Source organism: Gallinula chloropus, assembly GCF_964237585.1.
Source record: "Gallinula chloropus genome assembly, chromosome: 2".
Classification (NCBI taxonomy): Eukaryota; Metazoa; Chordata; class Aves; order Gruiformes; family Rallidae; genus Gallinula; species Gallinula chloropus.
Window position 1 is genome coordinate 35,753,603 of NC_140086.1, and position 25,512 is coordinate 35,779,114.

Here is a 25,512-nt window from a genome sequence, read left to right on the forward strand (position 1 = left end):
TTGGGAGCAATGTTATTTTAATATTTATTTTTGCACACTTCTTGTAAGTGTCTTTGCAGCATGTTTCTTTCCAGACTGTGGGTGGAGCATGGTGGTGTGAGAGCACCCTCTGAGCGTGCCTGAGGGCCCCAGAGTCCCTCTTGGCACAGTAGCTTTTCACAGGCGGCAGGATATCAAGAACCTGTGAAGATATTCACTACTTCATGCAAAACTGTAACTGAACACATTGCACTAGGTGTGGTATTTCTCCAGTGGGACCAGGCTGCCATGCAAGATCTGCCTGTGCAATCACAGGATTGCACAGCATAAGACAAATACCATACACCTGGCCAGTAATACAGGCAAGAAAGAAATCCAGCCCCTGCAGTCAACATTGCACCAGGAGAAACTCCAGGGAATGGAAGTAGGATATCTAAAACTAGTTTTGAGATAACACTTCATTAAACAATAGGGTGATATTTGAAGAGACTTAGCAACTTGGGGTTGGACTCAATGATCTCTGGATGTCCCTTCCAACCCCTACAATTCTATGAATCTGTGCACTTCAGAGACTTGTGAGCCTTAAGATGATTTAGCACTTCCATTAGTATCCTGCAGTCTTATGAGGGGTTTTGCTTATCATAGGTAAATGGAAAAGCTTGAAACTTGGCTACACTTCAGTGTTAGTTGGATCATTTGGTCAGTGAGTGAAGGACCTGTGCCACCTGGTTTGCTGAGACATGCTGGGGAGTTTTCTGCTACTGCAGGGTGGAAGGAAGCTGGTGCTATCCCTCTTTGTCCAGATGAACTTGTCTTTGAGTCTGGGAGTCCTGGAGCTCAGACTCTGGACAAAAGCAGAGGATGTTATTTCACGCTTAGGAAAGGTCCCACACATTTTGTCATTCATGTCATGCTTCTGTCTTCATGTCTTAGCCTTGTGTCTTGAACACCTAAATGGCAGAGTGGGCTTGAATTCTCCATGATGATTTCTATTTACTTGAAGCCCCCTGTTTTCCCAGAAAGTAGCTGAAGACAAACTTCTCTGCCATCTGTGGCTGGGACTGTGATGCCTTGTGGTTCTCCTGTCTGGCTTTTGTTAAAGAGGATGGATATTTTACATGGACGCCATGTGAACTCTTACACTTGGAGGGGAGTTCCTGTGGCCAGATTCCAAACTGATGATAAGACAGGGAAAAAAAGAAATAGGCTGTAATACCTCTAAAAGGATTTTTTCTGGATATACCCTGCCTCCATTTGGAGAGGAGAGATACAATCATTCTGTATAAATTGACAAGTGAGTGTGAAGGGGTAAGAACATTAGTTTGACTCAGATATTCTCATTTCCTAACTACAGACAATGAGACTATTTCAACCCCTGACTGTACTTGTCAGATGAATATCCAGGTCAAATCTTGATTAGCAGCTACAAATGCTATCAGAAGTTGTTTCCACTCAGATGTTTTTGAATTTTCTTTCTGATTTTGCACTGTAATGGTGACACCATTTAATTGTAAATGTAAGTTTTTTACTGCTAGATGAGCATGTTACAATGACATTATGGATCTTTCTGTTGTAATGCAATGTTGAAATGCAACATAAGAGGGAAATAAAGGCTGTGGGGGGGGCCATGCATGCAGTAAAAGCTAGGTGTTAGCCGCAGACAGATGAATACTGGACAAGTTTTGAAGCCTTCTTGTGTCAGAGGAAGGGAGAGCAGGAAAGAGTCTGGGCTTGAACTAGAATGTGCTGCTTTGAGCAGGGACTTTCTTTGAAAACCAAACATAAATTTAGGCTGGAAATTACCTTGTAGTAATTACCTTCTGGTAATTTCCAGACAAATGAAATTCAGGAAGAGTCCACTGCTTTGAGAAGCAGGAGCAAGTTTATCAAGCTTCGTGGTCAGGAGTTGATGATTTGATAGCCTGTAATAAAAAAGAGAGAATCAAGGCCTGGATAGGAATTAGTATGATTGAGTAACTTGTTTATAAGTAACCTGTAACCTTTAGTAAGTTGTTTATAATTGCAAGACTTTTCAGTGCAAAAAGTTGAGAGTTTGAATGAAATAATGGAAAATATCATCAGCTTAGAGATTCCAGGTAGAATTTTTGTCCCGTTGTTATTGACAGTTATCTTTGAGCTCTCAGGTGAACTCTGGGCTTGTAGTGGGTACTGAAGGAGGAGGGTATCAAGCAAAATAGTGGATAAATAACAATGGTTTTATGAGATAATTAACTAAAATATCTACCAGGTTCCTAACATGATTTGAAGATGTCACCCTGAGACAAAGCAAAATAGAACTGGAGATTTTGTTTGTACATATGTCTATAAAGAGACTAACAACCTCGCTTACTTTGTTGAGACTCTGTGCCCTTTGAATATCAAGATCTGTCATCCAGGAATGATTTAATTTTGCCCACTTATTTGTATAATAAAAACACTATAACACTGAAGTATTAATTCAGTCTTAAAACTGAAAAAAATAGAAACTGATTTAATTACCCATGTTTATGTTTCTATTTTGGTTTAATGTATATGACATAGCTGTTAACAAAGACCATTTCAGTATGGCAAGCCTTATACTTGAATATGGTGTGTTCAAAACCCTTTTGTGTTAGGATTAGCCAAATTTTAGGTCTATAAATCCATTTTAAAAACAACCAGCGTCTTATTCTTCATAGCACTCTTTACAGCTATGCACACCAGTTACTGCATAGCAAGCTGTGAACTCAGAAAGTTGTTACTTGGCCAATGAACCACATAAACATGTGGGCTCTGGTCTGAAGTTCTCTCAGTGGAGTTTGGAAACTGCCATTTGGTCATTATTAACCAACTTTTAAAATATTGCTCATGTTGCACTTGCAGTCTCTGAGTATCTTAAGAAGAAATACCTTGACAATCATGCAATGTTATATCAGCAGTTATACTATTTCAGAATTTTAGGGCTTTTTTTTCCTCAGAACTACCATGTGTATTATTATCTGCTGCTGCTATTTTTTCTCTTATTCTGTTGTATGTTTCCCTTATGCACTTCTTTTTAATTCTTGGTTTTAGAATTTCATAAACAACTAGAAAAGAAAAATAAGGAGGAAAGATCTCTCTGTTGACACAGCTTCTTAAGCTCCTTGATATGTAAACCAAGTCTGTATTGGTAATGCTAAATAACTGTTGAATTTTTGCAGCAGATTAGATTTCTTCTTGAACTTCTTGTTGATAATCTCTTTTATTGCATAAGTGATTTTGCCAGCACTGAAACTTAGTAGCATATTGCTAAATCAGAGTCCATCTCTCTCATACAAATCTGATAATTCTGCACCTCTTTAAAGGTCCGTTTTGTTAAAGGAGCAGCAGAAACGGGAACTCTCACGTTTTGCTTTCTGCGGTCCCTGCCATGGCTGAACGCGCTGCAGGGAGTTACTGCCAAGCTTGCAATGTGTCCTGTGTAGATGTGTTAATATTCCCACTTACTGCCCAGTATCGCCCTGTGAAAGCTTAGGACGTGTTGCAGAAATGTTAATTGTCGTGGAAAATACGGAGAGCTGAAATCCAGATCATGCTTCAGGAGTACACAGCACGGGCAGATCCATGCCCACCCAAAGCTTCACTTCCTTGGACAGCTCCGTATGTCTCTCATGATAGACAAGGATTACTGACGGAACACTGATAGACTGGCAAACTTGTAGCCTTAGGAAATCCTTTCACAGCACTCTTTCCCATGATTCTGGGGCAAACCCATGCCTCTTTGGTAGTCAGTTTTTGCCTTGGGCAAATGAGAGACCTTCCTTTGCAGCGAGATTTCACACGATAAATATTTCCAGTGCATAAAACCATGCCTGTTCTTAGTTCATTTCTTTGTACAGCAAGCCTTTATCCTCTTGAAATATGTTTAGGTTCAGATAGAAGGAATTAGGCAGTCATTTTCTAGCATTTTGTTTCAAATGCTTGGGGAGTAGAGGGCTTTTCAGTTCCTATCGGTCTTTTTTAAAGGGAGCAAAGGTCTGTTAAGGTCATGGTATGGTTGTTCCTAAAGATGGCATGATAGGGCTTATTTATTATCACCCCACTAATGGGTATCCAGGTCAGGATTAATTTCAACAGCCTTTCTTACCCTGTTTTTCATACATTCAGGAAACACAACAGCTAAGAGAGGAGACATAGGGAACAGTTGTTATGAAAAAATTGTAAGCACCCTCAGTTCTTCCATGAAGGAGGCACTGCACTGTATTTCAGATCTTTTATCCTCTGTCTTCCAAAGTAGTATGCCTAGCAAACAGCATTCAGTTATAAACACGCGTGGAAGTATTGCTCATGAATCATACAGACAGAAGTTCCATTTTGATGAGGATTTTCCCAGTATGGTATCTTGAACAAGGATCTGAGGTGCAGAGACACATGAAGTAGGCTTTTAAACTAACGGCAAATGAAGCATTTACATCCACTTAGAAGGAGATCGTCCTAAAAACAATTTATCTAGAATGAATGATGCTATAGGTCTCTATATTGTGTAAGGTGGCTCAGCTTGGACTGCTAGTTTGTGGTGATCCTAACAATGATATTTTGTTCTATAAGGAATAGAGAATAATTGTTTCCCAGTAAAGGAGAGGCAGATTTTGGAGAAAGCATGTGTTGAAATCTTCCATGCTTTATCCCAAGTTAGGTTGATCTGTCTCATCTTCCATTCTTTTCCTCCCCCATAGCTGTCAGCTATAGAAAAAAGCAGGTCGCTGATACTTCTGCAAGTATAATTGCATTATGAAAATTAGGTTAAGAAGATATAAATTTAGGGGAAAACTGGAGTAATCTATGAGGGCAGTATTAGTCTGACTGTAAAATGTAGCTGTGATAAACTTCTAAGAACAAGCAGAAGGTAATGTTGATGCTAACATATCTTGGTATCTAGATTAGCAAACTGTAGGATTTGCTGTAAAAATCTTGTAGTTTCTCCAGAATTACTTATAGATATATACACTCTGCAACAGATATTTTGTTGTATCTGCATGCTAGATTTTAGTATTTAGTCATAAAATGCAAGTTGGATATGCTATGTGTTTTAAGAAATATATTTGTATTGAAGTTATAGTTCAGATCATTGCCCAGAGAGGTTGTGGAAGCCCTATCCCTGGAAGTGTTTAAGGCCAGGTTGGATGGGGCTTTGGGCAACCTGGTCTAGTCAAGGCATCCCTGGAGGTTGGAGCTAGATGATCTTTGAGGTCCCTTCCAACCCAAAGCATTCTATGAATCTGTGAGTGCACTCTTGAAGTTAACCTCTTGTCTACCCTTTCTTACCCCATGTTAATTCACCTTGTTGAGTGTCTTAGACTTAACTTCTTTCAAAACAAGTGCTATGCAGGAGTGCAGCTAACGTTTTCCAGCTGCTGATGAGTGCTCACTGCTTGGAACAAGACTAAACCTAGAATGAATAACCTCTGCAAAAAATGCCAAAATTGTGGTACTGGACCCTCTGCATCAACCATTTCATTTCATGGAACTTTTCTTACCAGGCTACACTGCTTGCTGATGCAGACAAAAAAGTTACTTGTGGAACTAGTATTGACCTCCCAAGTTAACGTGTGCAGAGAAAGCATCCTGCATGAGAAGCAAAATAAAAATGTGAGCAATTAGTAAAATCTTGAGAGAAATCCCTTTAATGAGTTCAGGGGAAGGAATAGTGAGGCATGTGGAAATAAGAATTTGGATTGGCAAGGAAAAGTTATCTGCCCAAAGGGAAAAGTGCCTCCCCCTCACCGTTTGCAAACTGGGCACCAAAAGGGTTTCTGTTAGTGCTGGTTCCTGTTCCGGAACATCCATGTGTACAACACATACATGCACACATGCACACCTAGTGTTGAGACGACACTAAGGCTTTACAAGTCAAATAGGATGCACTTTACCTTGGTTTCCTTGGAGTCACTTTCTGCAGTGGCAAGGAGCTGCTTGGCTGAAAGGTCAGGTATGCACCAGCACTGGTGTGTGGGAAGCGGTGACTCTGTGTGTCAACAAGAGCGAAAGCGGTGGGATGTTAATAGTACGATCAGCTCTGTTGTTCTCTGAGATGTCACCCTCAGTTGCTTTTGGTGTGCTGTGACTCTAAAAGCGAGGTGCGTTAAAATGGATTTGGGAGATTGCTGTGCTGGTCTGGTAACTCACAGGGAGTAGGTACTGTGCCTGTTTACATCCATGCCAGGTCAGCCCCATCCTTGTGCCATGGACCAGAATGCTGTTGTTACTGAGACTGCGCTGGAGTATCAGACAGGGAAATGCATTTACTTGAGGCTTTATTAAAAGTCATTAATTAATAATTAACTATGAAGCAGCATGAGCCAGGAGAGACTCACTCCTACTCATTCTTTTTCACTTTCTGACAGAAGTGTTGGGCTATTGGTGCAGAGGGAATAAAATGTAAAAGCATTCGTGGAAGTATCTGGTGAGGACTGTGTCCCCTTTATTTATTCAGGGTTGCTGAGTATAAAGTTGGTTTTCATTTTGAGAGGAGAAATCCACCATGAGGAAAGTGTTTCACTTCATCATGATTGCTCATTTTTCCTCTGAAAAGTTATTTGGGTGGAAAAGAAATTGAATAGCTCTCAGAGAAACCCATTTAAAACTTATTTCCTTTTTTGTCTTACTCAAATTGCTGTCTTTCAAGCCCGCAAATGCCTGTGTGACCTGATCTAAATGTGGACCCTTATTATTGGGTCTGCAGGATTAAGAGGAATCAGGACAGGTGCAGAGAGTTGCATGGGGACTTCTGGTTTGTTACAGTGGCTCTTTTTCCTTGGTGACAGAAATAACTGTCTTGATCATTTTATGTGTGTGTGTAAATCATAGCTGCCAGTACTTTGCATTGTTTGTATACACAAATACATAAAATGCAAAATATCGACAGCTATGATTTAAACATTTTCAGCAGAATTTGTTTTATGGAATTTGTGGCTGTAGTGAGTGTGTGCATGCATGTGCAAGAATATTAGGTGCATATAGAATATATTTTATTTATATTTCTATAGTTAAAACAGAACCAATGAGCAGCAGTGAGATTGCTACTACTACTACCACAGACGGGTCTTTAGACAATTTCTCAGGACCAGGTAAGGAATAAAAAAAGGTTTTAAAGTCAGCATTTTTTAATTTACTATTTTCTTATCCCATGTGGTCTAAACCTGTGCACAGCTGTTCAAGTCTTGTGCACTTTGCAGCTTATGCCTATTTCTGTTCATCTTACTCAGACAGTTTAAGTCAATAGGAGTTTTCCCCAAGCAAGGAGCATTACAGCATCAGGCTTATTGATGTCCATCAGTGTCTTCAGTGAGAGTCTCACTAGGGAGTACTCTGGCCCACAGTAATTACTCTTGTTTTCTGTGAGTAAACATACCTGCCTCTGTGCTTAGCATTGTCATTGAAGGGTAGGTCTTCCTCATTAATTGTCATTTGTTATTATCAAGGTATTAATTTTTTTGTCAAGTTTTTTTTTCTCTTCCTGGAAGCAAAAAACTTAGCTGCTAACTTTCAGGAGACAAAGACTGTGAGAAAACCCTAAGGTGTTTGCAGTGTTGCATACCTATGGATAACTGTGGTACTTCAAGCACATTGTTTTTATGGGGCAAATCAGATTAAAAAAAAAGGAACAAATGGTAAATTGAGGGATTATATTTCCAGGGTAGCAAAATTTGACATTTTGAAACCAGTCAGGCTCCAAATAACCCACAATTTTCTGGTGTTATCACAGCCTCCATTTTCTGCACATGCTGTTGAGTATGAAAGTATTTAAAAAAAATAAAAATGTTTCTAGAGTATTATAAATCTCTGAAATAAGGAAAGGTAGTGTGTTTCATAGCAGCTACATACATCTCTGGTGATCTGACTAAAGGTCGGACCTTAACATTTGATGTATCTGCAGCCTCACAGGCCACAGAAAACTATCAGGTGTGGAAGGCACGGAAAGAGATTCCTTGCTTCCCTCCACGCTTCGCGAGCGCTCCTGGAGTGTAAAGATGATGGATTTTCCCTGTAGTTGACCAGGAAAGGGGTAGCTGGCGAAGGGTAATTATCCGTGCCTTGTTTATTTCCAAGTACTTAGCAATAGGGCCTGTTGTTTCTCTGGCTGTCGGTTTTACAGTAGTCTCATAACCTGCTGCTGACCCCTCCCTGGCAAAGGCTCCAAAACCCACCTTGGAGCCTCAAGAAGACATGGCACCCAAATGGTAACCAGAGAGAGAAGGTCTCCTGAAAATAACCCCTGGCACATCTGCCATGCTCTCAGCAGTACCCAGAAATGCTGTGAGAAATTGGGATGGGCTAGCGTGAAGCTCAGTGTTTGCAGTGGCTGGGGAAAAGCTCATTATTTAGCCTCCTAGGCTTCAGTGTTTCCCTGAGAAAATCTGCACATTGGTCATGACATCTTTATGCAGTATTGAGTGTTGTGAAGGTTTGAAAGCATTTCAGAAAGCAGATAAAATGGGGGAAAAGAGAAGGAAGCATAGTATGGTAATACATCATCTGCATTATGGAAATATCTAAAAAAAAAACAAACCAGAAAAAAAGAGGCACGTGCTCTGAAGCAGGACATATGTTTTCAATCGAGGCACGCATAAAGCTCCTTCATAAAATGTAGGTCTTAAAAATTCTAAAAGTTAATAAAATGTTGCACTTGAGATATCAATAATCCTTTGAAAATATGAAGGGAAATGTTTCCATTAGGAAATAGATTGTTTGCACTGAAAATGTTGTCTGTGTGCGAGCAAAGAATAAACTATTGCTCAGGAGCTCTACAAAGGGGCAATTTAGAATTTGAAAACTGTAATCAAGATTTTAATGTCGGGCATTCTTGTATAGTTCCTGATAAAATATTATTTTCTATCTAAGGTATCAGTGATATTTGAATTTAATTAAAATCTTGTTAATACTCTGAAATTCTATTAGGAAAAATAATATTTATCTTTGGTGTGTGTATTTACACTTCTGTGTGCTTTCTTTTCTCCTTGGTGCAGCAATTGGAAGCAGTGGTTTCAGCCCAAGACAAACACACCAGTTCTCCCCACCACAGATTTACCCTTCCAAGTATGATATCTTTTAAAAATAATAATAGTAGTAGTAATAATAATAACTGAAATAGGCAGATTTTAACCTCATTTAAAATAATAATTGGGTCCATCTGTTAAGTCATAATTTAAACCACAGCAGCTTCTAGGGAAAAAAAAATATTTTTTTTAAATGTTAAGAATGTATTTGAAAAATATTTGGAAAGTTCTTATTTTACTTATTCTTTTATTTTTGATTTCTTGTTGTTGTTTTGTCTTTGCCTTACAGTTTCTGTTGTCTAGCACAGCCTATGATTATGTGTTAATGAAGTAGCAGGAATATAATAAAGCTAAAAATAAGCACACACATGTCTGTCTAATGCAGTATCTGTCCTATTTTCTGTCGTTTGTAATAAATAGCAGACCATACCCACATATTCTTCCTACCCCCTCTTCACAAACAATGGCTGCGTATGGGCAGACACAGTTTACAACGGGGATGCAGCAAGCTACAGCTTATGCCACCTACCCACAGCCTGGCCAACCCTATGGAATCCCTTCGTACGGTAAGAAATCACATCTGTGTTATTTTATTTCAGAGGTAAATATTTTTTAGAACAAGATTGTGTGATCCTTGAGTGAGTGTTTAGGGTGACAGCTGGGATCTTGGGTATTTCTTGTGGAAGACTGGTAATTTCCCCATTGGAGTGAGTGATGCTTAGTTTACGTATTTAAAGAGCTAAGAAGTAACTCAAGAGGATGACTGCTTTGGGATCAAGGATAGAGATTCATTAGTTTTTTATTGGTGATATTAAAAAAACAAAAGAAAACAAAAAACAAACCAAAAAGAAAGTACTGGAATTGGAAATGAGATCTAGGGACCCCCATTACACATTTTCTCTGCTCTCCAGCAATGCAACAGTGTAGGTCAGTACGTAAAGGTCTGAATTTCAGCTGGTCCAGATTACTGGAATCCAAGTAAATCAGTGAAGCTGTGCTGATTTTCAGCAGGTGAAGAACTGATTCAAAAAGAGCCCCACCAAAACCAAAATCTCATTTTCAATGTTTTAAAACTCCCTGGAGGTGAAAATTTAGGTAAATTGCCACTAATGCTCTGTCTGCCTGATGAAGGAGATAGTACTAAGTAGAAGATATTTTAAAAAAAATTTAATTTAAAAACAAGCTGCTGTGGGTGAGACCATTTTGCTGCCAGACTGTCTGCTGGCAGACCACATAGCAGTTCGGCAGTAAGGACACATTATTAGAAAATAGGTCTAATATTCCTCTGGGGGAATATACTGAAAATACACAATCCACATACTTTTAGCAGTATATTTTGTAAAGATACATTCGGGTAATGTAAGTTTTATACTAAAAGGACAGAACTCACAGTACTAGCCATGCCCCTTAAAATCATTAAAAATTAAGTGCAAAGCTGGTGAATCTTTCATCCTGAAATCTCTAAGTTGAAATCCACTGGGTCTCAAGCACATCCTACAGCAGATTACTCTGGGCAACAGGTACAAGAATAGATTATGATTTGCCTTTACTTTAAGAAAACGTGTTTCATTAATCTACCATCAATATATATATGATCAAAGGAGGCATTCTTCCTGTGGCTGAAGCCTTGACGACTGACCACCAAAAATATAGTTGTAAACATGAATTAGATATTTGTTTCAGTTCTATTCCACATATTTTAAACTTACACAAACAAAATACTTTCAGGATATTTAAACTATATGTTCAAGACTGTGGAGATGGGGCTTACACCCCTGAGCTCATGTTGCTGATGAGAGCTTGTCTGCTATTTCCATCTGGGTCAGGTGGTGTGATAACAGATGACTCCTCTCCCCACCATGCTCTTGACCCGTTTCTCCAGTGGACACCTCCTGTTCATACTCTGCTGGCTGCAGTGACTTGGGCAGCCCAAACAGTGACTTTTTTGTTTTTTACTTGGTTTCTCTGGGTGAAATCCTGACCTCACTGAAGTCAACTTATAAAACCCCCACTGCCTTTAGCAAGGCCTTGATTTCACTACTTGAGTTTAGCCGTCTCGCTGTCATCAGAGCTATAATTGAAAGTTGCTTTACTTGGCAACTGCTCACCGGGGGTTAACATGCCTGCCTGCTCTTTTGTTTTGTTTGGTTTTCTTGCTCCAGTCCATCCCCCATGCCTAGGACTTAAGATAATTTTGCTTAACGTTTTACATTGCAGAGCTGCTTTTGGCCACTGAACCCCCCAGCTCCTAAGCCAAGTGGATTTTAATGCATTTTGTTCTTTTCAGACAATGCCCCGTGACTGGGACTTAGGTGCTCCTCACTGATGTACTTTATAGCAGTAATATTTAAAAGCAAATAACCATAAAAAAGTTTTAGGACCTAACACCATATATATTTTTTGCATAGTTAAGGCACATAGAGTCCATGCTCCCAAAATAAATTACATGGGGAGCACAGGGATGCTCATTTGCAACAAGCAAGAACTGAAGTCTTACTTAGAGCAAAAATTCTCCTCTGGGGTCTGCAGCTTAGCTCCCATGTACCTCCTGCATTGCTTTCTCTCGCCCAGGTAGAGAGCTTCCAATAGCTACAAAGAGGAGACTTATGACATACCTAAAAGGAAATAAAAATGAATTTGAGGGGGAGGCTTCTTTCTGTTTCTTTACTCTGGGACTTCATGGTGGGGGAAGCATTCATGAATTCACGTAACAACCTCCCTCGAGTTTTCTCCCTAGGGCAGAGTTTGGGAAGGTGCTGCCTCAAATGCACCTCTAGCCTCCTTATTTTTCCACTCCCCCACCTCCACTGTGCTGCAGCCATGCAGGCAGGAAGGGGGGTGGAGGGGAATGCCACTGACAGCTGCCTCCCAGGGGCTCCTGGCTCTGGTTCATCTGTAAAGCCCCTGAGGAGGCTGGAGAATTTCCTGAAGCTCCCTCCTCTTGCCTGCTCCAGGTCCAGCATCCAGCAAAGGCTTCACTTACCAACTTCTTTTTCCAGATACTGGCAGTCCCCTTATGTTTTTTCACTGTCCCTTCCCACTTCCTTGCATGTATTAGACTTGGGAGAAGGGAGCATCAGGGTTTGATGAGTGAAAACTTTCTGGATGAGAGCAGGTGGGAAGAGTAAGTCCCAGGAGATGAAAGGGTCTTCATAACATGGAGTTTTGCAAAAGGGCACATCAGTGCCAAGTTGTCTTCACTCAAGTGGCATCCTCCTGCCTCTGCCTTTGATCGTCTCCTCCTGTTTCGTCTGAGGTGGAGAGTTGAATCAGGCTGTTAAAGCTGGACTAGAAATTCAATGCTTGATTTAGTTAAACTTTCTTTAGGCAATATTTAATCAACACTTCAGAAATCCTTAAACAGTCAACAAAGAAAAACTGTTGATACCAAGACATCTATAGCAGGAGTTTCCTCTTGGAAACAAGGTGTCACATTTATCACTGGGATTGCTTAATTGTACATGAAACAGAAGAGTCAGGTAAACATCAGGGAAAAACAAGCAAACAGGGTTAATCTGGCAGAAGAAATTTAAGGGTAATTAATGACAGCAGTTGAAAAATAATGATTTAAATGGCAGATGAAAATAAGCTGCTATTTGTATCTAGGAAGATATTGAAGTTTTGCAAACAACCCTCTCCCACCTCAGAAGTCGTTGAATATTGTTTAAAAAAAAATCCAAACAGGAAACGGACTTAGATTAACAGTCATTTTCTAAGGAATGTTATTAATTCACACTTAGTTATTTCTGTTCAAATAACGGTGGTTTCTGAACAATGAGATATCACTGAATGCCACAGTGAAACCTAAGAGTATTGTATTACTTTTCCATTGCTTTGGCTATAATTATTTTTAAATGGTAGTTCATGTTGGGACAACCTTATAATTAAAAGTAAGAGACAGAGGCTGAATTGTTTGCGCTTCCTCGGTGTTTCACTTGCTGATATTTACTTGGTTGTTGCCTTACAAATTGGGAGAAGAATCACTGAAGTTGGGAGGCAAGTTGTTCATTTAATTGGACTTGGGATTCTTTTATTACTAAATTTGGAAATGAGAGGGTAATGTGATGTGTAATGGATTTCCCTGTCAGTGCAGATTAATGACTCTGCTGTGTTTTTCCCAGTTTGGGAGATTACTTCAGGAATAGTTCCTGTCTATTAGGTGTTTATTTGTTAAAAGACTGCCTCCTATAGTGTTTAATTAGCTTTGAAAATTATCATTATGCTTAATGCTGCTAGTTCTCTTCATCCACGTCTAATTCCTTAGAAAGCCATTGTACTCCGAGCCAGGTAATTTTCATGTAGGAATATTATACAATGCAAATCTCAGTTAGGTCATTAATGGGTGGATGGCAGGACAGCTTGGCTATGCTGTGCTTCATTAAAATCATATAAAGTTGCTAATCTACCTCTGTGAAATGTCATGAATATATGGAAAAGTTAGCCTCTGGCAGGAAAGGAAAAAAGGAATAATGCAACTTCCTGTTCATGTATAAATTTCTTTTGCAGTTATTGGAAACACAGTTTTGAATTTAACCTCTCCCTGGTGAACCTGAGTTTTATGTGTGCTTTTAGACTGCCCTTTCCCTGTTCGTTTGTGCATGCTCTTGGTATTCGTTCTCTCATGCATGCAACAGTAGGTATGCATTAAAAGTGCTGTTAATTAAGTGGTTTTATTTTCCATCCCTGTTTGAATATGAACAAATAGATTTGCTGTCACTAACTGATTTAGGTGCATTGTGGGCAGGCATCAAGACAGAAGGTGGATTGGCACAGTCACAGTCACCTGGACAGACAGGATTTCTAAGCTACGGTGCCAGCTTTAGCACACCTCAACCCGGACAGGCTCCTTATAGCTACCAGATGCAAGGTCTGTATAAACAGATATTACCGTTAATTAGATGTAGTTAATGCTGTGGGCTTCCCACCTCTTATTTCTTTACATTCCTAGGATAAAAATGAATGTTTGCTTGAGCACTTACCTCTGATGTTATTGCAGTTGGAGCTGAAATGATGATTGCCTTTGCTGAGAGCAGTGACGGGTCAGCTCTCAGCAGTTTGGAAGATTTCTCACTTAATGACTTCATTAATTTTTAAATAGTGAAGTGTTGCAGTGTTAGTACAGTAAAAATGTATCTCTGAATAGCAATAGTCTAACAAATAGTGAATGTGACAAAACGAGTCCTGGAAAACGTGTCAGGATTATGAATTTAGGAAGTGCTAAATATAATTTGACACCTGAGTGTGTTCAGGGAGGGAAAAGAAGATAAAAATACCTACTGCAGCTGTGGAGGTAGCTAAGTTATGATTGAAGTCTGTTTCTTTGAAGTCTATTTAAAAGCTGTTAGTCTTTGTATGTGTGGGCTATTATTATCAATTATATTTTGTAGCCTTGCTTGCCTGTTCAGTGTACTGATAATCTTTCCACCTTGTTTCCTTAATTTCATTTTCCCTTTCTGATCGGGAAGTCACTGGGTGTGCCCCAGGTCTGGAATTTCACCACTTTAGAGGGATATTTTAAAAAATATTTGTTTACTACAAACAGCTAATTTTGGATGTCTGCTGCAAGAACTTTTCACCCCTGAATTTGACGGTTGAAATCAGGTGTGTTGTAGAGTTTAGAATTGTTGAAATAAGTGATCATTTCCAAAATGGGACCAAATTTTTTTTTCAAAGTTTAGCATCTCTCTTTATTATTGTCATGTTCTGTTTAAGCTGTGTGCCATCATGTAAATGCTCCATGAAATGCCTTGGAGCAGAAGTATTTTCGGAGACCAAGTAAATGAGTTTTTGCTTTTGTTCTGTGACTTTAAGGATATATTGTTCCAGTTCTTTGCTCAGCCACAAGAGAGACCTTTTCTTAAAAAAAAAAAAAAAAGTCCTCTTTTAAGCCATGTGTTGAGTAGCTCAGGGCAGAAGTGACCATCTGACATCTGAGGTATTGCTTACTTCCAGTGTGCTCTGGTGAGTAAGCAGAAGTTAGTACGAGTAGTATGCAAACTTTCATCTACATGCTGAATAATGGTGAACTACTCACCTGAGTCAGTATAACTGTGACCAGGTTATTGGGTTTGCTTTCTGCAGATAGCCACACTAAAAAAAAAATCCAAGCCAACCTCACACAGCACCCCCACAAAAAAACCCTACCTCTCTGTAGGAGACGGCTCAAAATGCTTGCCAGCAGGAGCTACGAGGGACTCCTGGATCAACATTCCAGCTTTTAAGGAACTGATAATTCATGGTCGCTAGGAAATAGAGTTATTGAAAAATCATGTCTGTGTTGCCTGTAATTTCTATCGCAGTAGTGTCTTTGTGCCACGCTCATGTCTTGGGATCCTGTTGTGCTGACTTCTACAGCCAAATGAAAATATAGTCCCTATAGAAGTTGGAGGCTAAAATAAAACACACAAGCTAGGAAGATCTAATACAACAATAAAGCTGACACTGTTTAGGCATAATAGTTGTCACCCCATATTGGTTATCTAACAGCTCTAAAGGTGGGGTTTTTTGTAAGGTACAGAGCAGAGAGATGTCAATAAAGAGGGATTTTAGGGAGGACAGTGAAGTAGTTTTGCAGATGTCTATGTGGAACTCATTTGATGGAGGGAGGAAAGGGGGAGCAGCATGGGATAGCGTGAGAGAGTGCTTGTTGGAAAATTTTAAGAGTAAGCAGTGAATTCTGGCATTAGTGGAGCAAAGCTAGGACTCCATCAATGGACTATGTAGAGGTCTGTCATAAAGGGTATTGCTTTGTTTCCTGCAATATGCAAAATGTGTATTAAGATCAGAGTTGTCAAGGTCATGAAAGAGTGGCGGTTGTCAAGAGATGGAACAGTAAGGTCTTGGAAAGCATTTTAGGCATACACATTGAAAGGCAAGGATCTAAAAATATTCTGCAAAAGGAATGTGTTAAAGACAGTTCAGTTGTGAAGCTCTAATGAGAGTGGGTCAGAGGCATTGATTTCACGATAGTACTGTCTGCAGGGCTGCAGAAGGAGGGAGTCTGAGCCTGGGTTCTGCTCCAGCTGTGCCATGCTTGGGCTGAGAGCTGCCCACTGTGGAAGGCAGCAGATTGCTGACAGTCTGGCAATGAGTAGAATAACCACAGGTCAGAGTAGGAGAGTCTGGTGGTTACCATGGCACGTATGTCATTTCTGTTGTGCTCATGAACAACATGGTGTGTGGATGAGGGAAGGACTGGTCTCCTACAGAAACCTTACAGACCATAAAAATCAAAATAAGCAGAATATTTCAAATTAAAATATTGGTGGAGTTGTTAGAAGCTAAGTAGAAGAGAATCACATTGCTGAGCAGGTCTTTCTTGCAGTTAAATGTTGATAGTATATATCTATATTACATATGAGGATATAAGTTTTTTAATGTTTTCATTAGGCTAACTTTTAAATTGGAAACACCTTTAAACTGCCATAATTGTTCCTTTTCATTGAACAGATCAAAGTTAAAAGTAAACCGGAACATTTGTTTCCCTTTTCTCATTTAATTTGGGAAGTAAAACTTATTCAAAGTTTTACCTGCTCTTTAAGGACAAAATTGATTCTTTTGACAGAAGTTGGAGGTAGCGCGGCTGCTGTTCAGTTGTTTGTGCAGAAAACCTCCAGAGGGAGAAATGAGTTTATTGTCCCTTTCCCCTCTAGCAGTACACGAGCAGGCAGCACTCTCAGCCTTGTCATAGCCTGCAATAGCTGTTCTTCACCTCCTGTGTGTGGTTGCTGAGCTGCTAAATGGAGATAATGGATCCCACAACCTACCAAGCATTACATGACAGCGTCTTGGAGGCCCTGCTTCTTGCCTGCAGTAAAGGGAATTTCCTAGCGGCCTTTCAGTTGCTGTGCTCGTGCTCCCTGGTTGGGGTTACCTCGTGCCTGAAAGCTCTGGAGTTATTCTGGTTCCTTTCCCTGGGGCGAATGTCTCCCTGCAATGTAAAGGCGCTTCCTCGCTGTGCGTGTGCAGCCAATTAAACCCAGTGCTTTTCCTGACCCTGCTAAAATTACAGCGTGATTAGTCACTGAACAATAGCCCAGGGAGAGACTGCCAACTTTTTAAAATGATGAGAAAAATCTCTGCCTTCAACTCCTTGCTATGATTATTCTGGTAATTGGATTTTTGTTTGTTACAAATTTATCATCCCTATAATGGAGGGTGGAGAGGGGAGAGGGTGGGAAGAGGACCAGAGTGGTTCTGACGTCCTGTCTCCACACTGCCCCTCACACCCTTACTTTAATGAGTATGTTCCTAAAGCTGATCTTCATATAAGTTGCCTCATGGATGTTTAAAGACCAGTTACGTGGCTTATGGTTGTGGGAACGGGCTGTTGTTTCTATATTGGCACTGTTAGAAGGACTGCTCAGTGAGGAGAAATGGAGTGGAGAAGGGCCGGGGTAAACACCAAGGAAAGAGCTCTGTCTCTTGAGTATCCCTTCGGTTGAGGTGAAAGCGTGGCTTTTACCCTGCACCCAAGTATCCTGCTGCTGGAAGGGTACTAGACCTGTGATGAGCACCAGCATTGTTTTAGTTACCAAGACTGTGATGTTTGAGAATATACTAACCAATTGGTTTGGGAATTCATCCATAAAAAAGTAAACGTTAAGGTATTCGGTTATTATTATACAGTATAAAAATATTGTGCTGGATGGCTAAGCAGTTACTAGGACAACAAGGGGGAGTTTGCCAAGGATTTTTAAACACTGTAAGCAAACGGAAGAAACCTTGAGTTTAAATAGCCCATCTGGCTGTCTTGGGCTTTCCCAGGAGAGCTGCGCTAAACTTCTGCCACATACATTGTACCCTGATGATAGACATAGCCCATGGCAAGGAGTCTGAGCTAGGAAAGCAAATGGGCTTCTGTGGCCAATACACAGGGGAGGACCACATCCTGCGCCTCGCGGCAGCACGGGGGCAAGCCCCGCGCCTGGAGCCCGCGCCCTGGTCCCAGCAGGGTCCGGCTGTCTTCCGACGCTGACTGGGATTCCCAGCTTTAATGTGGGTCCGTGCTCTTTGCAAAATAGACCTTTGACCTGCAATTTACAGCTTTTATCACATTTTAAAGCTACGTAGCTGGCCAACTTGTGGCTGTAAATCTCAAACGTTTCGTAGAGATTCTTATTTTTGTGTTTAGCTAAGGCAGGAGCAGCAGCTCTGTGCCATGCCATGGTCAATTATTTAAAAAACAAATGGCAAAATTGGAGTATTTTAAAAACAACTTCAGGTCAGTAGTTCTGGGTGGCCCACGGAGCCGTTTCTGAGAAACCTGCTTCATGTTTGTTACGGTCTAGGAGACCCCTACCCCTCCTCCATGCTGACCATGAGATGAAAGAGATATCTGCGTGTTAGTATGTGTGTGTCTTTGTCTGAGAGGGAGAGATGCTGGCTGGCACGTAATTACTTTTCTCATTTGCTCTTGCAAATTATTTGCCAGACTTTAGGTGGAAAGATAACGTATTCCTCAAAAAAGTTTTGTTTTGTGGGTTATTTTTTCATTTATGAGAGTCCTTTTATATCTTTCCCGAATGGTTCAAACCACACACCTATAAAGCTTGTGTTTGAATGTATTACTGAATCACTCAGAAATAACTACAGAAATAGACACAGTGACTTACATTCTTCCAGCCAAAGCACTCTTAGAAATAAAATAGCATTTCAAAGTTTTGCAATTTAAAATATTTTTCAGCTGTATTTTGGCTCTGGGGTTTGTTATAATAAAAAATAACATCTGTTTTCCAATTTTAAATTAAATTTAAAACAACATGTTTTTCTCATTAGTACTGTTTATCTGTACTATCTGCGAAACTTGGATGTCAACTCTTCTGCTGAAGTAATCTGATTTTAGTTCACGGGATTAGTAGCATCTATCAACAACCACAGAGCTTTTGCACTAATAGCGAACACAGGAGAAATGTTTACAGTCATTATCACACTTTAAGTTTAGCCTTCATCTTTACTCCCGCTGCTGTTAGGCATACTCCACATCTACTTTGAGGCTTAACTAGTGCACATTTTTAGTAACTTTTACAATCAAAGCATTTAAATAGTTTTCCTTCTGACTTCTTATAGCTAGAGTACCTATTGGTTTGTGTTTTGGGGTTTTTTTTTTCCGTTTAAAAAAAGTGAATAGCTCAGAAATGCCCTTTAGGGGTTGTGCTGAGCATGCAGCCCTGCCTGCATTCCTCTCTGTTTGGAGTTGCAAGAAATGTCACTTTTCCCAGTGAGTAACCGCTGTGTAAGATGTGGTTGTTAATTGAGTTGCATTGGGTACATCAGAGCGTTGGTGTATCTGTACCCCTGGCTCCCTGTTGATTTCCATCCCTCCTTGCCTCCTCGGCTCACCTACAAGCTCTTGCTCCTAAGGTCTTGGTATATCTTTGCACTAAGGCGGGTTTCGGTGGCGGGGAAGGCTGTAAACAGCTTTAATGCGAGCTGCTCGCTGGCTGGTGCTCTCCTGCTGGACAAGTTCAATAGGTTGCCTCATTACAGACTTTCTGGGGGCTTATGTAGCTTCACCCTGTGCATCCATATGTCTCAGCTGGTGGCTGTGTCACTCCCAGGTTATAACCAGCAAGGGCAAAACAGCTGAAAGGGGGTTGCTGCCCTTTTAGTGGAACAGCTTCTCAGGTTAGGTATTAAACAAGAGCCCCATCTGTCTATTTTTGGTGAGGTGAGGAGGGGAGGGAAAGCGAGGCGGTAATTCAGTCTCTGCGCTGCGTTCAATCTTGGGCCCCTCTTCTCAGAGAGGTACTTTTTTCCCTTGTGTCGTGCCTGATAGGCTCTATCAAAAAGAAGAAAAAAGGTTTGCAGCCCAAGGCTGTCTATGATCGACTAGTGAATCCTGACGGCTTCACTGTTGGGCTGGACTGTTCAGAGCAGGGAGTTACAGCTTTTGCTGCTCCTTCGGGCACTGAGGTTTGGGGGAGGGTGAGGGTGGGGGGAAGAGGACCCGGTTCTCAAAGGCAACAGGAGAAACAGAGCCAGTGTGTTTCAATGACGGCATGTCCTGGGACAAGGCTTGCAGTTATTGTACAACAAAAAAACCCTGAAAGTGAAGAAACCCTCATTACTTCCACAACACTGGGAACTATTCAGAGGGGTGGGATAGCCTAATATTCAATCTGATGTGGCTCCAAATTCCTATCTAAATCTCAAGTTTTCTCTTTATTGCAACAATGAAACACAGGGTGTAGGAACAATGAATTATCACTTTCCCTATATTAACATGTTACAGAGCTGATGACAACCAAATCAGTCAACATATGGGAAATATTACAAATAAGCCATACCCTTATGATATAATCGCATGATGGAAGTTATTTTCTGATACTGTGTTTTAGTAATTCACATAATTTTTCATTTCATTTCAGGCAGCAGTTTTACAACATCATCAGGAATATATGCAGGAAATAATTCACTCACGAATTCTACTGGATTTAATAGTTCACAGCAGGTAAATTTGTAAATATGAGTTAAGGAAACTTTGGCAAACTTCGAATTCTCATACAGTGAAAAAATGTAACCCTTAAATAGCTTTTTGAATGCAATTAGCATAATTTCAAGTTAGAGTAATGTTTATAAATGTTTTTTCTCCAATTCATCATCTTCCAATAATAGAACTAATTGAGATTGATGTTTTTTATTCACACATCTTCAGTAGTGTGCCTAATAAACTATTTGTATGAGAAGACATACTAAACTATGAGTAATTTAGATTTCATTTTACTGCCTCACAGTTTTAGGTCCTGCCGCATCCAGTCCAGGAAGCATACGTGCTGAAAATCTGACATGTGTTTGTAGTTATATTTTGGAATTTATACTAAAAAGTAGCAAAACTTTGATGGACTATTCAGTTGCTTTTTTGTCTTGCAGGAATATCCCTCTTATCCCAGTTTTGGCCAAGGCCAGTATGCACAGTATTATAATAGCTCACCGTATCCTTCACATTACATGACAAACAGCAACACCAGCCCAACGACACCCTCCACAAATGCAACATACCAGCTTCAAGAACCACCATCTGGCATCACCAGTCAAGCGGTTACAGATCCTGCAGCAGGTAATTACATGGATTTTATGGTCCCTATGAGGCACGTTTTTGTAAGTTGAAAGGAGGTTGAATTGGATTTTTTTTGTTTTGTGTATAGTCGTCAACTTTTTTTTTATTTCTTAATCCTGAGCCTGTGGCCCATCTTGCACAGACTCTTAACGGAAAATAGACTAAAGAAGAACTGGGATCAGTAAAAATTTAAATCTTGTACAAAAATACAAGTTGTTTGTATTTATTTGTAAAGTGCTTGTGTGAAAAATTGCAGGGTATGGAAAGGTCTTTACACTAAACCAGAACCTGATGCTTTTAAGCTCTGTCTTCATCAAGATAAACTCCTTTGATTTTTCCTAAGACTGAAATTGAGAGGCCTTTAGACCATAGCCCAACTGTCCACTTGAAAGAGAGCTTTTGTGTTTTTCACTTTCAGAGAACATAATAATGCTTGTAATGGGGAGTTGAAATTGCACAAGTGTTTCCATTTTAAGAAAAGATTTTCAGTGGCTTGTCCTTTTTCCCAGTCGTTTTACCTTTCTTGCTGGAATTTGGCTGTCCTATGCCAGTTGAGATATTTTTTGAACATTTATGCCAAACTGCTCCAGCTGGTTTTGGAAGTGAGGGGTGAAAAATACTTTTCCCATTCTTTATTAAAAAAAAATCTGAAACATTTTTTAACAGTTCAAGTGTGTCAGTAGTTAGTAGATGGCAGAAGTTTGAAACCTGTCAGAGGGAAAGTCCGAGGTTGCAGTTGTATGTTCTCAGCAATGTGGTAAAAAATCAACTGTGATTTGGCAATTTTCTCAGGTGGTTTTGTTTTGGACTTTTGTTGAGGGAGGTTGGATTTTGTTTTCATTAAATACATGATGGTACTTGCGTGTGCAGTGTGAACTTTGCTATAATTTGGTAGTACTCCGTTTCTTTTCTGCATGAGTGTGTACCTGAAGAAAATGTATGCTGTGTTGTGTCTTCTGGTACATTTGCTGAAAGTAAAGTAGGGAGGAAAATACACCTGGTGTGTGTTTATATACAGAAGATCACATGTGTGTGATCAGTGTACTTGTGAAAGGAATGTCTCTAAATATATGAATGCATATTGCAGTCTGCACCTTTTAGAATATATGGCTGTGTACTAGACTCTACATAATCACTTGGCTTTTCACTTTGTTTTTATTATTTGGTTTTGTTTCCTTGTGGGATTTTTAAATTTTATTTTAAAGTTGGACACAGTTCCTCTTAGACCACCTCACCCCCCAACGTGATCAAGTTTTAGCTTTTATCAGCTACTAAAATTGATTTGTTGTATTATCTTGGTCCTGATCTTTTGCAAAACCTTTGCATGTATTTGTTTAAAGTAGTTGATACTTTCTAAAAGCAACAGTAAACACATAGTGAAAGAGGAAATATGTATTTTCCCAAGCTCAAACTTAGTGGCTTAAAGCTTGCCTTCCTATTTAAATAGTCTTCTGTGCTCAGGAAGCCTGAACAGGACTTTTCTATCAGTTCCTTTTTAAGAAGTTTTTTTTCTTTTCTCCCTCTAATCTTCCACACTCTTGTTAAGATAGTTTTGTCTCAAAATTTGAAATAAGTTGGTTGGCTTTCTCATGGATGGGTCCTACACCTAAGCCCTCTTCTTGTTTATGATTCCCTGTATTGAAAGCTGTACATCCATGGGTGCCCTACCACTGCGTGCTTAGAGATAGCCATTCCTTGGACATCTGCACACCTTCTCTGGCATTGCTGGGACTGCCGTCTCTTTCCCTGAGATATTTATGTCACTGATTTAACAGTTCTGAAAAAGGTACTTCAAATGGTTTGCAAATAATAAGTCTTAATGTAGATATGGAGTTATCTTGGGCTGACTGCCTGTGCCACAGGCAGAGGCATATTTAGGAAAGTACCTGCTGTGGGCCACTCTCTTATTAGGAGCTAATGGAAACCATCTTTCTGTTCCACTTCACCAACACAGTCGCATTTGGCAGAAGGTATGGGGCTAGACACAGATTTCTCCGTTTAACTTTACACATTTAAGTAAGGATGGATCAAGCCTGTTTAAACTAATTCTGTATTGAGTGGAGAGAGATGAGTACTTCTATTTAGAGTTCAGCTTATCTGCAGTCTTAATCCTGAGGTGCCAAACCCACTCCACTGGTGTGAGAGCAGTTTAAGGTGGCTGATAGACCTGTAGTGGCTTCATAAGTTAAAATTAGGTGAGAACCTTTTGAACCTTCAACCCTAGTAGAAGGAAAGCAAGAATCTGTCAGTAAATCCAATGCTGTGCCTGCCATTTCCCCTTGGGCAGTACAATTTTTTTTTTACTTTCTTCATGCTGAGGTTTATTGCAAAGCTCATACATGGTGTGCTTGGAAGAGAAAGCAAGGTTAGGGTCAAAGGAACGGGGATCAGCATGCAGCAAGGGAGTTCTGGTGGAGTTGGGAACAAGTGAAAGACATATTAGAGGGAAGTTTGAAATTGAAAAGCACAGAACAAAGGAGCAAACTAACCTAGTCACATTTCTCTAGGAGGTTTTGCTACATTTGGTCAAGTTAGGCTGTCGATTCTCGACCACGACTGGACCACTGCATATGAGGGATGGTGGGGAGCAGTACAGGCTACTCTATCCCGTTAGTAGGATGGGCTCCAGCTGCTGAATTGCAGCTATTCTTACTGGATCTGATATCCCTAGACATCTTCTATATTTAAAAAAGCCATGTAATCTGTGCGGTTCTGAACCATGCCAGGAAAAGCACAGAACAGCCTTCAGACTTTAGAGAGGCACCAGAATAATTTGACAGACATAGGTGGTTCCTATGAATTTGGTCCAGTAAGTGAAACAGAAGAGTCTGGTAAGAAACATGTGAAAAGAGAGAAAGTAATTATGTGCTCTTGTGACATTTTTAGTAGAGTTTTGCAGACTCAGAAAGCTCAGATAATTTCACTTAAAGTATGTTTAATTCCTTGTCCAAATATAAAATAATCCTTTTATGGTTTCCTACAGTTCTTAGTTAAATATGCACATTTTTGCTTTGCAATCCTGGATGTCCAGGGATTGTTGCAGAAGAACCTGAGATTTTCCATGTTCAGTGTTTTTTCTTTGTGGATCTGAAAAATTTCTTCTACATCAGTCATGAGAAAACCTATTGATTGCACAGAGGCAGATAGTTCCTGTCTCCAGAAATCAGACATACAAATGAATGTGATTTCCTTGTGAACAGTGACATAGTCAGAAAATGATGAAACAAAACAATCTCAGTATGACCTCCCAAATTTTTAATGTGTGTTTTGCTTCAGAATTCGTTGGAAATTTTGTTTCAGTTCAAAAGTGAGAATTTTCAAGTCTTCTTCCACTTGTAGAATTCGAACTTTTGCTTTACAGAAGAAAACGTTTTCCATCAGAATAACACTAGAATATTAGGGCCCTTCTGGGTCCACACACGAGTAGATTATCCCAGGGATGAACAACGACTGGCTAATTTTTCATGAGCTGTTGTATGTAAGAGAGGTAATAATAATTAAAATTACTTTTAAAAATGCAAGTGGACTAGTGAAAAAAAACTCTCACTCTCTTCCAAATTCACTGAAGTAGGTTCAGAGTGAACAAAAGGAAGTATTTCATGTAGGTAAGTGGTATAGCTCCTTGCTGTAGGATGTTGTAGATGCAAAAAGTTTATGCCAGTTCAAGCGTTGCTTATACAAACTCAAGGACTGGTTTTACACAAACACCAACATCAAATTGAGAAATTCTTGACACAAAAAAATCACTGGAGACAGTGAGGAATTAGTATTGTGTGTATGTCTGTCCTTTTTATACTCTCTCACAGTCAGCTGCTGTTGGCCAGTGTTGAAATTTATCCTGGACGGATGGAGTTTTGTCTCAATCTATTATGCCTGCCTTCATGTTGTAAAATAATTAGAGGAACATTCATAACATGTATTTCTAACAGTTGATGTAGAAAATTACTACTTTTTCTAAAGCTTTAATAATTTTCCCTTGGAATAGTTCATCTCTGTCACCACTGCTGGTAACAAAGAATTCTTGACCTGTGAAGTTTTTGTTTAGAAATCCATTCAACAAAGCCAAATTTATTCTTTATTTCATCTGATACTGTATTTATAATGTATTAAACAGTGTTTCTCACAAGAGAGACTTGCATTGTTCTTGGGATTTGATCTCTTTCGGGTTTCTTGGTTTCTGCAATAAGTATGTTTAAAATATTACTGGAAGGTTTGGGGTTTTTTTTTAATATTACTCACATACTTCACAGTGCAGATTACAAACCCCACAAGGGCTGTGCTAGCCAACAAAAATTGTTCTCAGCCATGGGTCACCATTTTGCTCTTAAAGACTAAACTTCTTTTTCCTTGAACACTATATCACATTTAGTACTGCAGAAGGGAAAGCTACTTTTACAGTTTCTCCTTATCAGGTTTCATAACAATAAATTAGAGACAGGAAAGTGAAACAGAGCGAATAGA

At 39.8% G+C, this 25,512-nt stretch overlaps 1 protein-coding gene across 7 annotated transcripts in view; it reads left to right on the top strand.

The window, feature by feature from the left end:
• The window catches only part of EYA1 (EYA transcriptional coactivator and phosphatase 1), a gene marked incomplete at its 5' end in the record, with an annotated part of 155,305 nt that overhangs the window by 78,200 nt on the left and 51,593 nt on the right, over positions 1-25,512 (top strand). For 3 of the 7 annotated variants that reach the window (XM_084280433.1, XM_084280434.1, XM_084280435.1), the window contains 6 exons: positions 6,984-7,064; positions 8,964-9,033; positions 9,414-9,559; positions 13,723-13,864; positions 20,367-20,445; positions 20,865-21,051. In XM_084280433.1, coding sequence (XP_084136559.1) covers positions 6,984-7,064; positions 8,964-9,033; positions 9,414-9,559; positions 13,723-13,864; positions 20,367-20,445; positions 20,865-21,051 — 705 coding nt within the window. The remainder of the gene's footprint in view (positions 1-6,983; positions 7,065-8,963; positions 9,034-9,413; positions 9,560-13,722; positions 13,865-20,366; positions 20,446-20,864; positions 21,052-25,512) is intronic. The other 4 variants (XM_084280438.1, XM_084280436.1, XM_084280439.1 and 1 more) reach the window with 2 other exon arrangements.